Source organism: Marmota monax, unplaced genomic scaffold, assembly GCF_021218885.2.
Source record: "Marmota monax isolate L192 unplaced genomic scaffold, Marmota_monax_Labrador192_F-V1.1 WCK01_AAM20220418_F8-fsc00472, whole genome shotgun sequence".
In the NCBI taxonomy this organism is placed as follows: domain Eukaryota; kingdom Metazoa; phylum Chordata; class Mammalia; order Rodentia; family Sciuridae; genus Marmota; species Marmota monax.
Window position 1 is genome coordinate 362,542 of NW_026692767.1, and position 19,571 is coordinate 382,112.

The window sequence follows — 19,571 nt, forward strand, 5'->3', positions numbered from 1 at the left end:
TCCTGAGTAACGTTACAGGTATGTGTCACCCTGTCCAGTGAATAAAGTTTTTTTTTTTTTCTAATTTTGTTTAGCTGTAAATGGATACAATATCTTTATTTTTATTTACTTTTATGTGGTGCTAAGGATTGAACCCAGTGCCTCATGCATGCGAGGCAAGCACTCTATCACTGGACTACAACCTCAGCGGGAATAAAGTTTTTCTGAAACAGCAACTCTATATGACAACAGAAGACAACCTTTTATTCCAAATATCATCAGCCTATTTTGGCTAGCATTCTATATGTCTATATGCCTTAAAAATGACAGAAAGATGCAGGAAAATGGAATTCCTAACAGATGGGGGTCCATCACCTTTCTTGTGAGAGGAAGAATAAGGCAAATAATGCCTGCAATTCCTACTTCTATTCAACATTATATTGGAGGTACCAGCTAGTGTAAAAGACAAAAAATTGTTTCTAAGAATTAAATATAAAATGTACACGACATGACTGAGCACTGTTTTATCTACATGTACACTCACTCTTTTTTTTTTTTTTAAAGAGAGTGAGAGAATTTTTAATATTTATTTTTTAGTTTTCGGCGGACACAACATCTTTGCTGTATGTGGTGCTGAGGATTGAACCCGGGCCGCACGCATGCCAGGCGAGCGCGCTACCGCTTGAGCCACATCCCCAGCCCTGTACACTCACTCTTAGAATAAAAAAATGTAAACTGTGTATGGTGGCACACACCTGTAATCCCAGTTACTTGGGAGGCTGAGGCAAGAGGATTGTAAGTCCAGGACAGTCTGGACAACTTAGAAAGATCCTGTCTCAAAATAAAAAACAAAAAGGGCTGGGAATGTAGCTCAGTGGTGGAGTGCCCCTCAGTTCAATCTCTAGTACCACAAAAAAAGAACAAACAAAAATTTTATCAAGGTTACTAGATATTAGGGCAATATATAAATATATATCAAATTGTTTAGTCTTTTGCTGAGATATGCATATTTCAGCAAAAACAAAAATAAGTTTAAATTACTAATTATAATAGCATCAAAAACATTAAACCCTAGAAATAAATTTTAAAAAATGTTGTGCAAGTTGTCTACATAGAAAACTATGAGGGGCTGGAATTGTGGCTCAGCGGTAGAGCACTCGCCTAGTACATGCGAGGTCCTGGGTTTGATCCTCAGCACCACATAAAAATAAATAAATAAAGATATTGTGTCCAACTAAAAAATAAATATTAAAAAAAAGAAAACTATGATATATTATGAAGAACTAAATATGGCGGAAGATATAATGGTTGTGGATTAGAGGACTTGATTCTCCTCAAATTGATCTATAGAGTCCATCAAAATCTTATTAGGGTGCTTTGAGGTATAGCTCAATGATAGAGTGCTTACCTTGCATGTGAAAGCTCTGAGTTCAATCTTAGTACTGCAAAAAAAAAAAAAAAAAAAAAAAAAAAATTTTCCTTAGGTGAGACAGGTATGCATGTGTGAAAATGTGCGTGCGTGCTCGTGTGTGTGTGTGTGTGTGTGTGTATGTATATGCAGGTATGGAAGCACGAAGAAATTAACAAACTGATTGTAAAATGAAGTGCACAAGGTTAAAAATACCTAAGATAGGGGCTGGGGTTGTGGCTCATCAGTAGAGTGTTTGTCTAGTACGTGCGGGGCCCTGGGTTCAATCCTCAGCACCACATATAAATAAAATAAAGGTATCATGTCCAACTACTTTTACTAAAAAATAAATATTAAAAAAAATATCCAAGACAGCGGGGCATGGTGGCACACACCTGTAATCCCAGTGGCTCAGGAGGCTGAGGTAGGAGAATCACAAGTTCAAAGTCAGCCTCAGAAAAGAAAAAGGTGGGGGATGTGGCTAAGTGGTTAACTCCCCCTGGATTCAATCCCTGCTACCAAAAAACTCAAGATAATCATGAAGATGAACTAAGTGAAGGACTTATACTCTTAGATATGTAACTCTGTTATCTCTATTATAAAGCTATAATCTAAACAGTGTGATACTGGCAGATGGATAGCCAAAAGACCAAAGAAACAAGAGTGAACAGAAACAGACTTATGCATGTGTGGACAAGGGTAGTGCTGCAAGCGGGTGAGGGAAAAAGTGATCTCTGAAGAACAAGTGGAGACCTGTATGGTGGACTATAGAGCAAAGTGTGCAAGGAAAAACAAGCTTCTAGAAGGTAACATATGAGATATCTTCATGACCTTTAAGTATGGCAAAAATTATTTAAACAGGATACCCAAAGTACTAACGGAAATGATAGATGAAATGGAAGACATTAAAATTACATAAGCCTTTTTATCAAGACACTACCAACAGAGAGAAAAAAAGCAAGCCATAGGGTGGGAGGAGACATCTGCAATCCATATGGCCAACAAATGACTCGGAGCCTACCTGTGGGTGCAACAGTGCACAATCCTCAGAAGTAAGTGGATGGCTTTTAGTCGCTGGTGACCAGTTTGGCGACAAGCAACGCCCACCAGCCATTCCCAAATTTTGCCCAATGGGAGATGAGGCACGACCCTTTCTTCTGACAGCATCTGTTTCAAAATCTCGAACCCTGGCCAATCCCCCAAAACACAAGTATTTTAAAAACCAACTCTAACAATTAAGTACATTAAGAATTATAAATTTTATAAACAGTTTATAAAAATAATATATTATAAACTGCACAGGTTTTAATAAATAGGATAAAATAATTGTGATCATTAAAATTTTAGCTGAAACTAAGCTTTTTGTAAAAATACAGGAAAAACAGGAACAGCATTCTCAGTTTATCATTTTTTACAAAATGTCTTGGCAAATTCCAAGGGAACCAGAGTCTTATTTTGGTCTCAACAGATGGCTCTTTTATCTGACCATTCACGTTTACAATTAGCTAAACATATCATATCTAAGAAAGGCAGGCATGAAGTTTGTGAGATACCTTTGGGAAGCCTTAGAGAAAAGTACTTGCTTTAAAGTTAATGAAGATCAGTGACACGATGCCACTAACAGCTACAGAAAGTCCTGGCCAGCAAACTATACGAACGGAAAGAGTAGAGCACACACCTGTCTGGAATCGCCCTAGGTGTCCAGCTGTCACGGTGAATTTGTAGCCCCACTCAGTGTTGCTCATGTCAGAGGTAAATCGGTAGTACAGAGTATCTCCTGGGTCACAAAGAATCAAAGACACATCAGGAAACAGGAGCAACAGGGAATGGCAACTGAGGTGTTGCCAATGAATGTATTAAGTTCAATTTGAAATCCTCCAATAATTTCCCTTCTCAGTATTACACTTAAAGCCTTCATGTGAAGAGTCTATATGACTGAGTATTTTTTTTTACTACCTGGAAGCTCAAAATCTTTCCATTTCTGTTGAGACCCGCTGAAATTGTGTCGATCCTGCTGAAAGTCACTGCTGCTAGACATGGCTAATTCGTCACAGCCTTCCTCTGTGTTGCACTGAGGGTCAAATTTGATTGAGAGGTAGATTGCACCAGGAATGTGAACTTTATCCTAGGGAGGAGTGACAAAGAATGCTTCCATCACTACTGACCACTGGGTACCACTGTGACTGTCATAGCAACTGGGGGTATGAGAATGAGTAAGTCAGAGTCCTGCCCTCCAGGGGCTCTCAGTCCAGCTGGGACATGGAGAACACAAAGACTGCAGTGTGGTGCAGAGTAGGGCACAGCAGGACAGGCAGAAAAGGGTCCAGTGTAGGGGTGGTCAGGTTGTTGTGAAAAACAAAGACAAAGGAGAAACTTATCAGGAGAAAGGGGCACATGAACACACTGGGGAGTCTTCAGGAAAGGAGCAGCACTGGAAAGGTCTGGCGTCTTCAGGCTCTCTTTGGACAGCAGGGTGTGCCGTAGAAAGGAGAAAGCCTTGGTCTTGACTAAAGAAGGGTCACTCTACAACTGCTTAGAGACAGGCTGGGCTGGGGCCAGACCAGAGGTGGGGAGTCAGGAAGGAGCAGCAGCAGGAACCCCACAGAAGGAGAAGACAGTTGCGGGGAGACAGGGAAGACAGTATGATACTCTATGGGGCACGACTTGGTGGCTGATCAGAGATTCTGTGAGGTCTGGGGAGTGGGAATGGAGCCCAGTAAAGAAGAAGCTTGGACGGAGAGGGTGAGGTGGACTACTGCAAAACATCTCAGCTGAGCAGCAGGTGAGTTCTAAACCAGCTTTCGGCACCCACCCTGTTGCTGTAGGATGCTTTCCACTCGGAAGCTTAGGTCTTGCCAACTCCAGCATTTCTAAAGGGCTGAAAAATGGCACGTGCTATTGTTGAGAATAATTGAGGCTGCCCCACCCCTGGTTCATCCAAATTCCTCTCTCTCTGTTTAGATACAAATTAAGGGTGGAAAAGATGAGGCTTTTTGGTTCTGGTAATTAAAAATGGGGCTGGAGTCACTAAGGTGTGGCCAGGTCTCCAGGAGACAGTTGAAGAGCAAGGCTAAACTAGAGCCACACACTCACTGCCACCAGAAGCCAAGGATTTACTCTGAGGAGCTTGTGTGGGAAAAAGTAAACTCCCTCCTGGAGCCAGAGGGCCATTTTCCCCCTACTAAGACAAGGAAGGTGAGGAGAAGGGAGACTCAGCTTCAGAGAAGAGACAGCAGGGTGCAGAAGGAAGCACTTTCTTTGTCAGGGCTATGAAGGGAAGAGCTACTGAGGGAGGACGTGAGGGAACTGCTCAGGCCATACCTCAAAGCTGGTATTGTTGTTATAGGGGTGTTTCGATTCCCTCACTTGCACCTCCATTCCTGGCTCCTCCATGAACTGGCAGGCAGCCAGGGCCATGGTCCCCAGCATGTTCTCTCGGCAGCCCTGCAGCACCTTCTGTAGGATCTGGTGGGACACAAGGCAACTAAGGGCAGGACCTGCCAATGGCCTTAGGAGGAAGGAGGGAGAGCCTACCTTGGCCCAAGGTCCACCCAAAGGTTCTAGCATCATCCTGGATCCAAAACAAGTCTCTGCCACCCTTTCCCCGCAAAACCAACCCATTGGCCACTTCTAACTCAACCAGGTCTCTGCTGTAAATCAAAATATTGAAGTCTTTTCAGAAAAATGCTACTTCTAAGAAGTCTGAAAGAACTAATAAAACCAATCAGAGATGATCCTGGCCCCCAAAGAGATACTAGCTGAGCAGGTAGAGGAACCTCTGGTTAAGTAATTCCAGCACACAGTGATTAATGGCCAGGATGAAGTATAGAGTGAGTAGCTCCATAGGATATGAATGGAGGAAGGACATGTCCAAGAGAAGGACTACTAGGGGCATAATAATTCCCTTGTATCCAGAAAATAAATATAACTAGAGAACTGCAAGCATCTCCAGGGCTGTGTCACTGGCAAATGACCTAGAAGAGACTTAGAAACTGGTGGTATTCTTAGATGGATGAACTAAGGGTTAGAAGACACCACGTGCATGTAGGCCAGGGGGATAGAATGGAAAAGTACTAAATGTGACTTGAGATTTCTGCATTTGAAATGGAAAGATGGTGACAAAACTTTCTGATTCAGCTGAAAGAAGTAGCCAGGGCTGCTGAGTTCTAGGCCAGGATGTCTTCTGCTATGTTGGGTCCTCTGCTTCTAGGTAGTACGAAGTGGAAGAGAGGCTTCTCACTCAGCATTACTTTAAAAAACAAATTGAAGACTTAGTTTAAAAACAACAGAAAATGGCCTTCAGCTTGAAAGTTAAGATTAGAGAATTGGACAGAGACCCTGGTGAGACTCCAGCTCTGCTACCCAGAGGCCAGGAGTCTTGGAAAAGCCGCTCTGGCTTGATCTCCACCTACGATATCTGGGGTCATGATGTAACACAGGTATGAACAGAGCATCTAACCTGAGTTGACATTCTAGAAATGATGCTTTAAAACAGAAGACAAAAACCTCTGTCTTCCCATATCATGGAAACAGGCTACCAGAGAGTCCTCACTAACCCTGTCCTCTGGACTTTGTATTATGTGAGACTCTGGGACAAGAAAACACAAAGACTACCTAGGAGAGTTGTATGATGTGTAGGTGTAAACAACAGAGGCAGAACCCAGGCAGGTTTCATGGGACCACTATTGCCAACATTCTCTGAGCATCAAGTCTGTGCTAGATTGTAAACTCTGCTCCAAGTCAATCTATGGGAGAATCAACAGTGACTCTACCTTTGCTGCTTCATATCTGTCGGGAACTAACTCCAGAAGCCTATCCAAACTGAGACAGGGGCCACTGAGATAGGGAGGAAAGGGCAGAGCCTGGAGGATGACTGCATAAGCTTAATATGTTTAACTACCTTCTCCCACTGGTGTTTTTCCTCCAGCTGCATGAACATATCCAAAATATAGGTCATGTGTGCAGGGCCACTTAGCTCCAGGATGTCCTCGCTCACTGGCACATGCCTGGGCCACTCGGCTAGCAGGGAGGCAAGCACATGGCGGGCATAGAGGACAGCTGTGGCTTCATTCACTCGGAAGAGGTAGTCCCGGACAGCCCTCTTGCTCTTGCAGTTCAGCTCCTTGTGCAGGAGGGCAGCACTCTTGCTACGGCGCTGCTTGGCGTAGCTCTGCTGTAGCTCGCTCTCCGTGCTGGAGATCAGCTTCTGGGTCACAGGGTTTGATTCAGCAGTGGCTTGGTTGCAGCGTGCAGGCCAGGACTACAAAGCCAAGACCACTGTTACAAAGGTCTGGCCTTTTCACAGTGGGGGAGGGGGGTGCAGACACTTTGTTCCCAAGGTGAGTGACATACCAAGCATGGCAAGATAATCATGTCTGTATCCATAGCTTTGGCGCTCTGCTCTTCCAGTCTCAAACTTCTACTGGGCTGCCACCTCTGAGCCAGAGACCGTATCCTTTCATCTGTGGTGAGCTCATCTCCATCAAACCTGAAGGGAAAAATACACAAAGTTGGGTACATCAAATGTACAAAGACAAGAGTTTCACCTGTAATCAAATTTGTCAGAATGTTATCAGGACTATTTTCCGGTAAGTATGCAATTACAGTATTACTCTCTATATTCTATATATTGGAGTCACAGCATTTATTCATTCATGTGTGTAGAGAATAAAAACTGTCCTTCAGGATCTATTCTGTTTCTCTTTTAGAAACAAGGTTCCCTGGAATTCTAGCAGGAGACCCAGTCACCCAGCTAGAGACACGGTGCCCAGCCCCAGCAGCTTGATGTACATGCAACTAGATTCTTGCCAACTGGAGGTGAGTGAGGTATTGTGCCCCATCCAGAGACTACCCTCAAACAATTGGACTAAAGATGTGCTCCTCTCTCTCCCTCTTATCTTTCCTCTGAAATGGACCCAGAGATGGTGAGAATGAGCTAGCTTTGATTACACACATGAGGATAACACCCTTGGGATCACTAGATTACTTTATGGGGCAGAACTGTCACCAACCCTGGACTGTTACATGAAATAAAAATTCTATTTGTCTTGATCTGTAATATTCCTGCTTTTTAAGTTATAGCAGCTTCAACTATCCCTGACAGTCATCGTCTCACAGCCTCTGCTTCATCTCACTAAGGACTTAAGGCAATATATAAAAAAGAGATATATGATAGAATAGAAACATGAATAAAAAATTAAATTAGAATTTGTGATAAATTAGAATAAGAAGTCAAATGGGTGGGGGTGCAGCCCAGTGGTAGAGTGCTTGCCTAGCATGAGTGAGGCCCTGGGATTCATTTTTAGGACCATATATGTATGCATGTGCATGTGTGTACATGCACACACACACACACACACACTCAAGAAGTTAAAATTAGGATCTGGAGATAGAGGAGGAGATCAGATTGCAGATACATGAAGTTCTAAACAAATTGATGAGCTAAGCCCATGAACAACCTCTGAACCTCTTGGCCAAGAGAAAGGAACATTATTAATTACATAATCACTATTGAGACAAAGCCAAGAAAATAATTTATAATGGTGAAAAACCAAATCCAAAACCAAAAAAAAACCCTTTTGAGCAAAAATGCCTCCTCTGTACTGTCTGCTCATTGGGGTCACATATGAGAGACAGCCCAGTGACTGCATCCATAAAATGGGTTTGCTCTAAGAGGCTGACTGCATAGGTATCCTTTTCCAAGAAAGCCAACCACATACTTCTTGGTGATCCATGCAGTGCAGCACAGTTACCTTTCACGTGACTCCACAAAGAACTACAAACCAGCATCCTTCCTGAGCCTGGCCTGGCAGGGCTTCTTTCTGGATCCCACTAGCAGCTGGCTCATCCTCCTACCCTCAACTGCTGTCTCACTTGGCACACTGTGGTGCAATTAAATGTCCCTTACCTCTTCTGAACTTCCAGGAAGAAAGAATCGGTCTTTTTCATCTGCAGCTCAAATATGGCCCGGAGAATGTGCAGAGGGGCATTGAGGGCATCATGAGCCATCTAAGAGCATAGGAGGAAGCAAAAGAGAAACGATGAGCAGTGTTCCAACACGTTAGTGAGAATCTGAAATTAGAAGGGATAAAAACCATATCTCAAAAGTTACTACAGGTTATGATTGAAGAATATTATACAGGTAATTTTAAAAAGCACATAAAATTATAAAGCATGAAAACATGAACTATAAAACTTACATTATTATTGTAAATTCAAAGAAAAGATGATGACAACAAAACACACAATTCTAATAGTTAATATTCGTCATTCCCTGCCAGCTTCTCTGTAGCTGTCCCATACTCAGGTTTGACAACCAGCACACAAACCTAAGCACTATACTTTATTTATTTTTAATTTTTAATTGTCAATGGACCTTTATTTTTATTTATTTATATGCTGTGCTAAGAATCGAATGCAGTGCCTCACACATGCTAGGCAAGTGCTCTACCACTGAGCCACAACCCCAGCCCCAACTATACTTTCTTTTGAGATTTTTTTAAACACTGTTTTTCTGGTATATATTCTGCACTCTCTGCTTACTCTTCATATAGTTAGATTCTCTGAAGTCCAAGTTCCACTCATTTCACATTATTCCAAACAAAAGTAGTTAATGTGAGAAAGTAAGAGTATTTCTGAGAAGGGGAAAGAGACTATCATTTGGGAGTTCATAGATAGGCCTTAGGGCTTTATTTATTCTGGAAATTACATGCAAAATTTTATAAGTATATGTAAAATTGAATATGTATTTTATGGGAGAGAGGATTGACAGCTTTTGGGTCCACGACTAAAAACATTTAAAACTATTTCTTTGGCACTTTTCCATTTTTCTGGATCAATTCTGCATAACATGTACACTTAGTCTTTAACAAGTGAATTCTAAAGACATGAGACTGAAGCATTTCATGTTTAGGCTAAAGCTCAGCCTGTACCAAAAAGAACCCACACCTCCAAAGCCATGCTCCATCTGCACAATAACCCAAGAACATACCAAGAAACATATTCTGGTGGGCTCATCCAGGCCTTCCAGAGGGTCTAGCTTTTTCTGATCTGAGTCTCCAGGACTACTGACTGGTCGTTCCACCTCTTCCTCTTGGTCCCCTCGCTCATCCAGTTCAAGTTCTCCATGTTCAGCCAGAGTGCTGATCTCCTTTTTTGAGGAATACAGCATGATGGACAGAATCTACATGGAGAGGAAATCAAGTAGGGCAGAAAGGTAATCTTCAGTGGGTGAGAAGACAACACAGTTCTTTAACCATGTAAAGGAAGAAAATATTTTACTTAACTTTTTAAGACATTATAATTCACATAAAACATGTAAAATTAGTACAGAAACATGAAAAAGTGTTCAATTGCACTTGAAATCGAAGAAATGCTAATAATAACCATGGAGGTTCTGAAGTTTATTAACTTTTCCATGACAGTGTAAACTGATATTATACTTTCAAAACTTGTTCTGATAAACTGTAAAGGGCTATAAAAATGTTCATATTCTTTGACCCAGTAATTCATCTTTAGGAAGAGTATAAAATATGTAAAACGTTCTATTCAAAATACAGTCAGTGAAGTATCAATAAAGGCAAAAACCAAAACAAACCAAACCAAAAACTGCAAAGCACCTTCCTGTATCATATATAGCCATCAAAAACAGTGATTATAGGGCTGGGAATGTAGCTCAGAGGTAAAGAACTTGCCTAGCATGTATGAGGCCCTGGGTTCAATCCCCAGTATGTCAAAGTCAAGCCCAAAATTGTAGCTATGAAAACTGCATAGCAACTGAGAAAAATGCCTGTCATATGACCTCAATTTATTTGAATAGTATATGAATTGTGCAATATAAATTTACATTTCTACTACAGACATGTAGAAAAAAAATTAGAAGGAAATATACAAAATGCTAATGGTAGCTGTGTTTGAAAGTGAAATCTGGAGTTTTTCTTTCCTTTATATTTTTGAAATTTTCTGCAGTATGGTTCTATTGTTTAAGTAACAAAAATACTCTAAAACATTCTCTAAGATCAGAGTTCAAATGCTTTCTCATATGGGGGAAAGTGGGAGGATGAGAATAGGAAAGACAGTAGAATCAATCAGACATAACTTTCCTATGTTCATATAAGAATACACAACCAATGTAACTCCACATCATGTACAACCATAAGAATGGGAAGTTATACTCCAGGTATGATATGTCAAAGCACATTCTACTGTCATGTCAACTAAAAAGAACAAATAAATAAACAAATAAAATAAATGGTAAAACTTTCCCATTTTTTAATGTATATTTTTAAGTTGTAGATGGACAAAATACCTTTATTTTATTTATATGTGGTGCTGAGGATTGAACCCAGGGCCCCACACACACTAGGCGAGCGCTCCACGACTGAGCCACAACCCCAGCCCTCTTTCCCATTTTTAAATTGGAAAAAAAAAATGCTCTCTCATATTTTAGAATATTTTCTTAACCCTAAGCCAACCTCCTCTGGTACTCAGAATAACTTCTTCCAGTTCAGGCCTCTGTGCCACCAAGGGTGGCAGGTGTACTACCCCTGCTGCAGCAGCAGCTATGCCTGCACCTGGAGTGCATACTTGGCACAGAAAGTCCTCAGGGAACCATAGTAACTCCACTAAGAAAAATCTAAGGCCTCAGGGAAATAGCAATAAAATTAAATTATAAACTGAAATCCCTCATAAAATAAACATAAGTGAGAACAAATTTAGAAACTGATTAGTTCAAGGAACTTTTTAAAAAGGGAAATAATAATTCAAGGGCACACTTTATTACATGATATAATGGTCAATTATGTGCTTCCATAATATACTTCTCAATGTTCTTTGAACAAACATCAAATTCATTTTCCTTGACAGGGGAGGACAGGTGTCATAATTCCTAATTCCAAAAGGGAAGACAGAAACAAGGCAGAGTTTTAAAAACTGTAAAGAATTATAGTGCACAGGGCAGAAGCAGCCAGAATAAGCTTTCGCTTCTAGCTTCTAGGCCTGTAGACTTGCACCAGGCAGGAGTAGCAGGAGCCATCTTTGTCCCTTACTTCCAGGTCCCGGAGGAGCCATGTTTTACTGAAACCGGTTCCTTTGCTGCACTTTTTCACCAACAGCTTCAGCAGATCAGTCTGAAGAAAGGTTGCATGGGTTTCTTCAAAACCATGAGCCTGCCAAAGAGAAAAAGAATGATTTACTGCCACTTCAGAGTAAAGAAGATAAAGGTCAATTGGAAAGAAGCAAGCTTTTCTTAGAGACTAATCTCAACTCTGGTGGCCTAGACTCACCTTCCAGGGAAAATTCTAGAGTCAGTAGAAAGAACCTTAACCATAACCCTCTGTCTGCTCATTCACTCTTTAATTCATTAATTCAACAAACATTTTTGAAACTTAACTATATGTAATATCCCTCAGCTTTACCTTCCCAGAGCTTCCCAATGCCGTGGAGGCTAAAACCCAAGCCCCTCATCATGGTTGACAAGGCTTCCTGTCTGATTCTCTGGCCTCATCCTCCAAAGCCCCAGAGGTTGTTATTTCACCTCTGTGACAATCATTCCTCTTCCTCTGTAAGGTCTGGAGCTTGCTACTCTTCCTGCTCTGTTTTCCAAGGCTGACTTCTAACCGATTACCTCAAATTTTATCTCTTCAGAAGGCTTTTTCTGCCCAAGGCAGTCTTCTTTGCAGGCTCCTTATAGCCTCTGGATGGTTAAAGTGGAAGATCTGTGAGTGCAGGGACCTTTTTCATTCACTACTACATACTTAGTTCTGTTTGGCAATTAAGCTCAACAAATATTTAATAAGTGAAGGATTCAAAGATTTCTTCCCCAAAGGAGTTTATTTTCCTGTTCCTACTACAATGTAAACAAAGAAATCAATCAGACATTGTGATAAATGCCATGAATAAAAAAAAAACAACAAAACACAGGGGCTGGGGTTGTGGCTCAGTGGTAGAGCACTCGCTTCACATGTGCGAGGCCCTGGGTTCGATCCTCAGCACCCCATTAAAAATAAATCAATAAAAAATAAAGGTATTGTGTCCAACTACAACTAAAAGTAAATATAAAAAACAAACAAACAAACAAACAAAAAAAACCCCAAAACAAAACAACAACAATAAAACCAAAACACAAAAACCAAAAAAACCTGACAACTACAAACCCTTAAATTAAGGCTGGCCCAGGGCGGTAAGTCCAGTCTCCTGTGGTTTCTGAGTCCCTTCTGTGACCTTGCCACCAGTTCTACCACTGAATACTCTTCAGAGTCAAGGGACTACAAACTCCAAGTGAGCTGAAATGCATCCTTGAAAGATCCTCTTCTCCACCAGCACCCCCAGGGCAAGAAGACCACACTAGTCAATAGTTTACCAAATATCACCCAACTCATTAACTTGTCTACTTCCTTCTACCCCAATGACGAACCCTGTTGCTTAAAGATCCAATGGGATGCTAACACCCTTTATTTTTCCTCCCAGCTCCTACAATGAACCAGAGGAGCTGCCATTCGGAAGTCTTTTGTTCTCACTTGCCAAGGTCATGTCCTCATGAAGTCATAATACCCTAGCTCATGAAACAGTACAAAAAACATAGAAAAATCTATTGGGAAAATTTTATTTATCTTTGTGTAAGGCCCCAACCATTTCTAAAAATAATCAGGATCCTATGATTAACCATTCACTGAAATCAGATGGAATTTCTCCCTTGTTAATCTCCTGCAGATGTCAAATCACAGCCAGAATTATTATGAAATGGAAGAGGCTCACCATTACCTTTAGTGTTTTGTATAAACCTTTGAGGGCCAGGGATAGGATCCAAGTTGCTTCTACAGCCTCGGAACAATAGCTATCCATGCTGGTTTGCAGAAGGTGACTGGCGATAAAGGCAAAGTGCTGGGAATATTGGCTCAATTGGGCTTGAGAGTCACTGCATTCTTGTCCTCCTCCCTTCTGGACCAGCTGGTAGTCTTTCACTGGAGAGAGAGAGAGCGGACAGGAAGAAAAAGGCAGAAAAAGTATAGTTAATGCTTCCTGTAGCCAAATCTCTTCTAGAGTATATGCCTTATTAAAAGAAGAAATGCAGAAACAATCTCCTGGGCTCAATTGTAGTCACTATATTTAAGGCCATCTTGAAGGTGAGCACAAAAATGGTACTGGGTCACCCATCTACTGAGCAAATAAGAGGGATAATTCACAATGCCAAGTGGGTCATCTTCAAAAAACAGTATGTGAGATTGTCACTTCCAAACAAGGTGGATGGAGTAAGATAATTGATTCACTCTTCCACTTAGGCAGCTAGAACAATGAGGAAAACATATGAAACAATGTTTTTCAAACATTGGGCAATAGGTAGTGCAGGATTAAGATCCCTGAGAAAAAGGATGTAAACTAGATTAGCTCCTCAGTGCACCAGAAATCTGGAGACAATTTCAAGGCTGCAGGGCAGGAAGCAGATGTCCCAGAAGAGTGGAGAAATCTCAAGGAACTGAGGAGATGGAGACTGAAGTTTAGGGAAGTCAAGGCAGCTAGAATTTATGGGGCAGAATATTAAAAAATATATATATAAAGAGAGAGAGAGAGGTGGGTAGGAGAAAGCTTTAGAGATTCAAGAGGGTTCCTCATAAGTCTTAGGCTAATATTGACCTGCATATATGTGAAAGGAAACTATCTAGGGCAAGAGAAATAAATACCAAAAAGCAGTAAGCATAACAATTTCTGAAGTTCAAACAAAGCTGGAACTATTCTGTCTTTTCACCACATAGAGTGAAGATGTCCTGGGAGAAGATAGAAAAAAACATTTGAAGGAAGGGAGGGGGTATGCTGAGGAGTGACACAGACCAAATTATATTGTTACATTTTATGCATGAATATGTAACAGATCCCATCATATGTGCAACTATATGCACTAAGAAAAAACTGTGGAGGAAAAAAAAGAATGACAGAAGACTTCATGCCAAAATTCTATGCTTGTTAGAAGACAATGAGCAACTCCTCTTTAAAGTATTCAAAGAAAACTCTCAGATGAGAAATTTTTACCCAGAAAAAATCTTTCAAAGATAAGGTAAAAATGAACATCTCTAGACAAACTAAGAGATTCTGTAGCAGCAAATCTCCACTTTAAGAAACGCTATGTGAAATTTCTCAGGCCAAAGAAAAATGATACTACATGAAAAATGGAATCTATATAAAGGAATGAAGAACACTAGAAATACTAAATATGTAACTAAACATAAGATATAATTTATATACATTTTTTGGTACCAGGGATTGAACCCAGGGGTACTTAACCATTGAACTACATCCCAGTCCCTTTTTAAAATTTTGAGACAGAGTCTTGATAAATTGCTTAGGGCCTCACTAAGTTGCTGAGGCTGGCTTTGGACTTTCGATCTTCCTGAACTACTAGGATTACAGGCATGCACCACTGCATCCACCTATTTTTTAAGTTTCTAATGTTTTTAAAGGAAAAAAATGTGACATTTATATCATGTAGAATAAAATGTGTGGCAACAATAACACAAAGAATGAGTGCAAGAAATGGAAATAAATGTTATAATATTTTTACTTTATTGGGAAATGGTATAATATTTGAAGGTAGACTATGGATGAGTTAAAATTGTACAATATAAACCTTAGAACAATCGCAACCACTAAAAATAAAAGAGAAAGAAAGAAAGAAGTAGGGCTAGAGATAGGGCTGTAGCTCAAGGGTAGGGTGCTTATGTAGTATGCACCGAAAAAAGAAAAATTGAAAAGAATATAAAGAAACAGAGTTAAAAAGCCAGTAGTGAAGATAAAATGGAATCATTAAAGAAGAATAAAGCAAGTAGGGGGTGATGGCCCATGCCTGTAATCTCAGTCTCTCGGGAGGATGAGGCAGGAGGATCACAAGTTCAAGACGAGCTTCAGGAACTTAGCAAAGCCCTAAGCAACTTAACAAGGCTGTGTCTCAAAAAATAAAAAGGGTTGGAGATGTAGCTCAGTGGTAATGTGCCCCTGGGTTCAATACCCAGTACCAAAAAATAAAAAATAAAAACTCCAAAAGGCGGCAGAAGGAAAAAAGGGAACCAAGAATAGATGAGACAAATAGAAAATAAGTAAGAAGATAGTAGATTTAAACTCAACCAACCCGATAACTTCATTAAATGTAAAATTTAAACAATTCAATTGAAAGATAGGGATCAGCCAGATGTGGTGGCACACACCTGTAAACCCAACTACTACAGAGGATGAAGTGGGAAGACTGCAAATTCGAGGCCAGCTTCAGCAACTAATTGAGACCCTGTTTCAAAAAATAAACAAATAGGGCTGGAGATGTAGCTAAGTAGTAAAGCATATTTGGGTTTAATTCCTTGGACTGGGGGGTGGGATAGGTGGAGAGACAGAGAGGGGGAGAGAGGGAGAGAAAGGCAGGCATTATCAGATTGGATTAAAAAAGAAGACCCCTTCACAATGCACTATCTATAAGAAATTCATATTATTTATTTATTTATTTTTGGGGGGCGTAGATTCTACATAAAAGTAACCATATTAAAGAGTCTGGCAATCACTGGCAGGCTGCTTAAACAAATCTCTCTTTCACTCATTGTGTTGCAAGGGCCTAGTGGAAAGGGAAAAAAACAAAAAACAAGAAACACCAAATGCTGACATTCTCCAACAGACTGAGCTGGAGAAATGAAGACCCCTTAAGATCCAGATGGCACTTGATAGTCATTTGATAAATGGCCTTCCTTCAAGTGAAACTATTATATTGCCTCCCAATTTCTCTTCACGTGTTGACTGGTCCTTAATATCATCCAAGTAATTTACCTGCCACTTGTGTTTAATACCTGTACATTTCTTTTAATGGCATCTTTAGAGCTACCATAAGTAATCCTATTTTTTAAGTGTGCACTTTTAGGAACCCAGAATATAAATACTAGATCTTCTTTTTTAGAATCATTTTGTACGTGGCATCATACAAAGCACATTGGTAGTCATTCAGAGGTAACTTCACAAAAGATGTGCAGGGGTCCTCCACAGTATTACCAATGTCACTCACCAAGATCTGCTTTCCTTCTCTACAATTATTTTTCATTTGTCATTGTTTGAACAGAAGAGAACTGCTTTCTTTTTTTTGATCTTCCCTTATGTATTAGATTTCCTTAATTTCTATCATGAAAAACTTTGATAACTTCATCATTCTCTGTAACTTCAGATGCCATTGTGCCTGTGGCTGTGACTGTGGCAGTGGCTCCACTTCTATGGCTCTGGGAGGAGAAGAAGGAGAGGCAGGCAGAGGGCTAAAAGAGTGTGGGGCATGCCAAGAGCTGTAGCCCCAAGGAGGCAGTGGGCCTGGTGGACCAAGAGATTGATTTTAAATGTCAAATCATGCATGTTTAAAGTAAAAGGACATGTCATGCAAGTGCTATTTTTTTTTTTTCAAAAAAGCAGGATACCTTATACAAATATTAATGTAGATTTCGGAACAAGAACTATTATTGCCAGGAGCAGTAGCCCACGCCTGTGATCTCAGTGGCTCAGGAGGCTGAGGCAGGAGGATCGTGAGTTCAAAACCAGCCTCAGCAAAAGTGAGGCACTAAGCAACTCAGTGAGATCTTGTCTCTAAATAAAATATAAAATAGGGCTGGGGATGGGCTGAGTGGTCACATGCCCCTGAGATCAATCTCTGTACCAAACAAACAAACAACAACAAAAAAACTATCATCAAGGATAAAAAGGAACACCTCATAATGAAACGAGAATGAACAATACTTTCAACAGTCTTTTTCAGTAATTGTTAGAAAAAGTAGAAGATCAGAAAGGGTATGGAAGACTTTCATAACACTGTTAATTGACTTGATCTAAATAACATCTGTGAGACACTCCACCAACAACAAAGTACACTCATTTTCTTCAAGTGCTCATGAAGCCTTCACAAAAAAGTCAAATTTTAAACCCAAAACTAAGCTGCAATAGTCTCAGTATGCTCTCTGACTATAAAGGAATTAAACTTGAAATCAATAACAGAAAGAACTTTAAAATAATCCACAGAGCAAATAATAAATTACAAAATAGAAAATATTCTGACCTTAATGAAAATGACAGTATAACATATCAAAAATTGTGAGATATGGTTAAAACCACAAATAGAGAGAAATTCATAGCAGTAAGATGCTAGGGCAAAGAAGAAAGTTCTTTAATCAGTGATGATTTCCAATTTAAGAAGTCAGAAAAAGCAAAAAAAGATATTAAGCCCACAACAAGCATAAACAGAGAAATGAATAATGATCAGAGCAGAAATTAATAAAACAGAAAACAAGAGGGCCAGGCTCAGTGGTGCATGCCTGTAATCCCAGTGACTTGGGAGGCTGAGGCAGGAAGAACATGTGCTCAAAGCCAGCTTCAGCAACTTAGCAAGGCTCTAAGAAACTCAGTGAGATCCTGTCTCAAAATAAAAAGTAAAAAGGACTGGGGATGTGGTTCAGTTATTAAGTGCTCCTGGCAAAGAGAGGGAGGGAGGGAGGGAAGGAAGAAAGGAAAAAAAGAAGGAAAGAAGGGAGGAAGGAAGGAAAAAAAGAGGAAAAAAAATCCTTTGAAAAAAAAATCAAATAATAAATGTCTGTCTAGGAAAAGATACAAATTACCAATTCAGGAATGAGAGAAGGTTTATTCCCTAGATAAATGGAGAGATATATATCATGCTTATGAATCAAAAAAACTCAGAGTTTGAAGTCAATTTTCCCAAAGCAGATCTATAGATTCTATGCAATGCCAGTCAATTACCAGCAATTTCTTTAATACAAAATGACAAGCTGATTCTAAAATTTATGTAGAAAGGCAAAAATCTAGAAGAGCCAAAGAAATTTTCCAAAAGAAGAAAAAGTTAAAGAATCAGATTTCAAGTCTTAGTAGAATAAAATAGTCAAGAGAGTGTTGTACTGATGTAAAAGACAGACATAGAGAAAAATGAAACATAATAGAATCTTATATGAATAGATATATGCATATAAGCCAATTAATTTCTAACAAAGGTACCAAGATAACTCAATAGAGAAAGGACAGTTTGCTCAACAAATGGTTGGGGAACTACTGAACATTCATTCATATGCGAAAAAAACCCTCAGATTGTGCTGGGAATGTAGCTCAGTGGTAGAGTGCTTACCTAGGATGTGTAAGGAACTGGGTTCAATCCTCAGCACCACATAAAAATAAATAAATAAATAAAATAAAGGTCCATCAACAACTACAACTAAAAAATATTCTAACAACACTGGCACTGCTTAGTGCTAAAGCTGAGGAGAAAGCTGATTACTTCAGAAGGTGAACGGAGAACATAATGGTTAGATACTCCATACTGTTTGGGGTTTGAAAATTAAGTCAAAAGAACTTAAGTTGTAATATTTTAAGTAAAACAAAATGAAAAGTCATACTGATACCAACATAATCTTCAGTGTGCAGTCACCTGGCTTTATGTTAAAATTACCCATAAGAAAACAAATGATACCTGCAAATGGTAAAATGAAATGTTCAAAACCTAAATATTTGTCCAATTGAAAAAATAGAGCTATATTCACAAAATTATAGCATGGAAAAGGGCCTTCAAAATTATGTTCTATCACATTATTTCAGAGATCAAGAAAAAGTAGCTTGGGAACTTGCTTTCTAAAGAAGTCATATGCAGGGGAAAGAACCATAATATCTTCATTGATTTTAGGGCATGCAAGGATTAGACAATTTATTCCATTCTTAGAAAAAGTAAATATGTTGAAAACCTGTTTTCCTTTTCCGAGTTTTGACATCCACAATCACAGCCCTGTTCTTCTCAGTAAAGTGCTTCAAGATGATCACATTATGGGGCTCATTGGCATTATCCATATAAACACAGCGGGTCCCCACACAAAGAACCTAAAACATGAGAGAGAGACAGAAAAGGCAACTCAACAGCACACTGAGACAGGAAAGAGTATTCACGGACAAATTCGGGCCTTTTTCTTGTGCCTCAGACTTCAACAAGCACTTAAGGATAGGGCTCTTTTCATCTCTAAGTCCAAAGGATGTCGCACACACCTAGCACAGAATTGATTTGCCCCTGCAGACATGCCATATTTTTATAGCCCTCTTTGTCTCAGTCAGTTGAGAGACATGAAGATTAGAAATGAGATCAAGATAAATGCCAGAGGGAAAGACAATTTTTGACGTTCTTTGTAATTTAATA

At 39.8% G+C, this 19,571-nt stretch overlaps 1 protein-coding gene, 1 non-coding gene and 1 pseudogene across 3 annotated transcripts in view; 1 reads left to right on the forward strand and 2 right to left on the reverse strand.

Annotated features, from left to right (window-relative positions):
* The window catches only part of Zzef1 (zinc finger ZZ-type and EF-hand domain containing 1), a gene marked incomplete at its 5' end in the record, with an annotated part of 59,007 nt that overhangs the window by 6,926 nt on the left and 32,510 nt on the right, over nucleotides 1–19,571 (reverse strand). For both annotated transcript variants that reach the window (XM_046447064.1, XM_046447063.1), the window contains 11 exon segments: nucleotides 2,409–2,574; nucleotides 3,066–3,164; nucleotides 3,344–3,512; nucleotides 4,709–4,852; nucleotides 6,288–6,647; nucleotides 6,740–6,875; nucleotides 8,295–8,395; nucleotides 9,378–9,569; nucleotides 11,434–11,553; nucleotides 13,148–13,347; nucleotides 19,129–19,261. In XM_046447064.1, coding sequence (XP_046303020.1) covers nucleotides 2,409–2,574; nucleotides 3,066–3,164; nucleotides 3,344–3,512; nucleotides 4,709–4,852; nucleotides 6,288–6,647; nucleotides 6,740–6,875; nucleotides 8,295–8,395; nucleotides 9,378–9,569; nucleotides 11,434–11,553; nucleotides 13,148–13,347; nucleotides 19,129–19,261 — 1,820 coding nt within the window.
* Nucleotides 12,312–12,384, forward strand: Trnav-cac (transfer RNA valine (anticodon CAC)). The gene has a single exon. It is a non-coding gene; the product is annotated as a tRNA-Val (tRNA).
* On the reverse strand, nucleotides 13,354–19,122 carry LOC131424261 (cofilin-2-like; annotated as a pseudogene).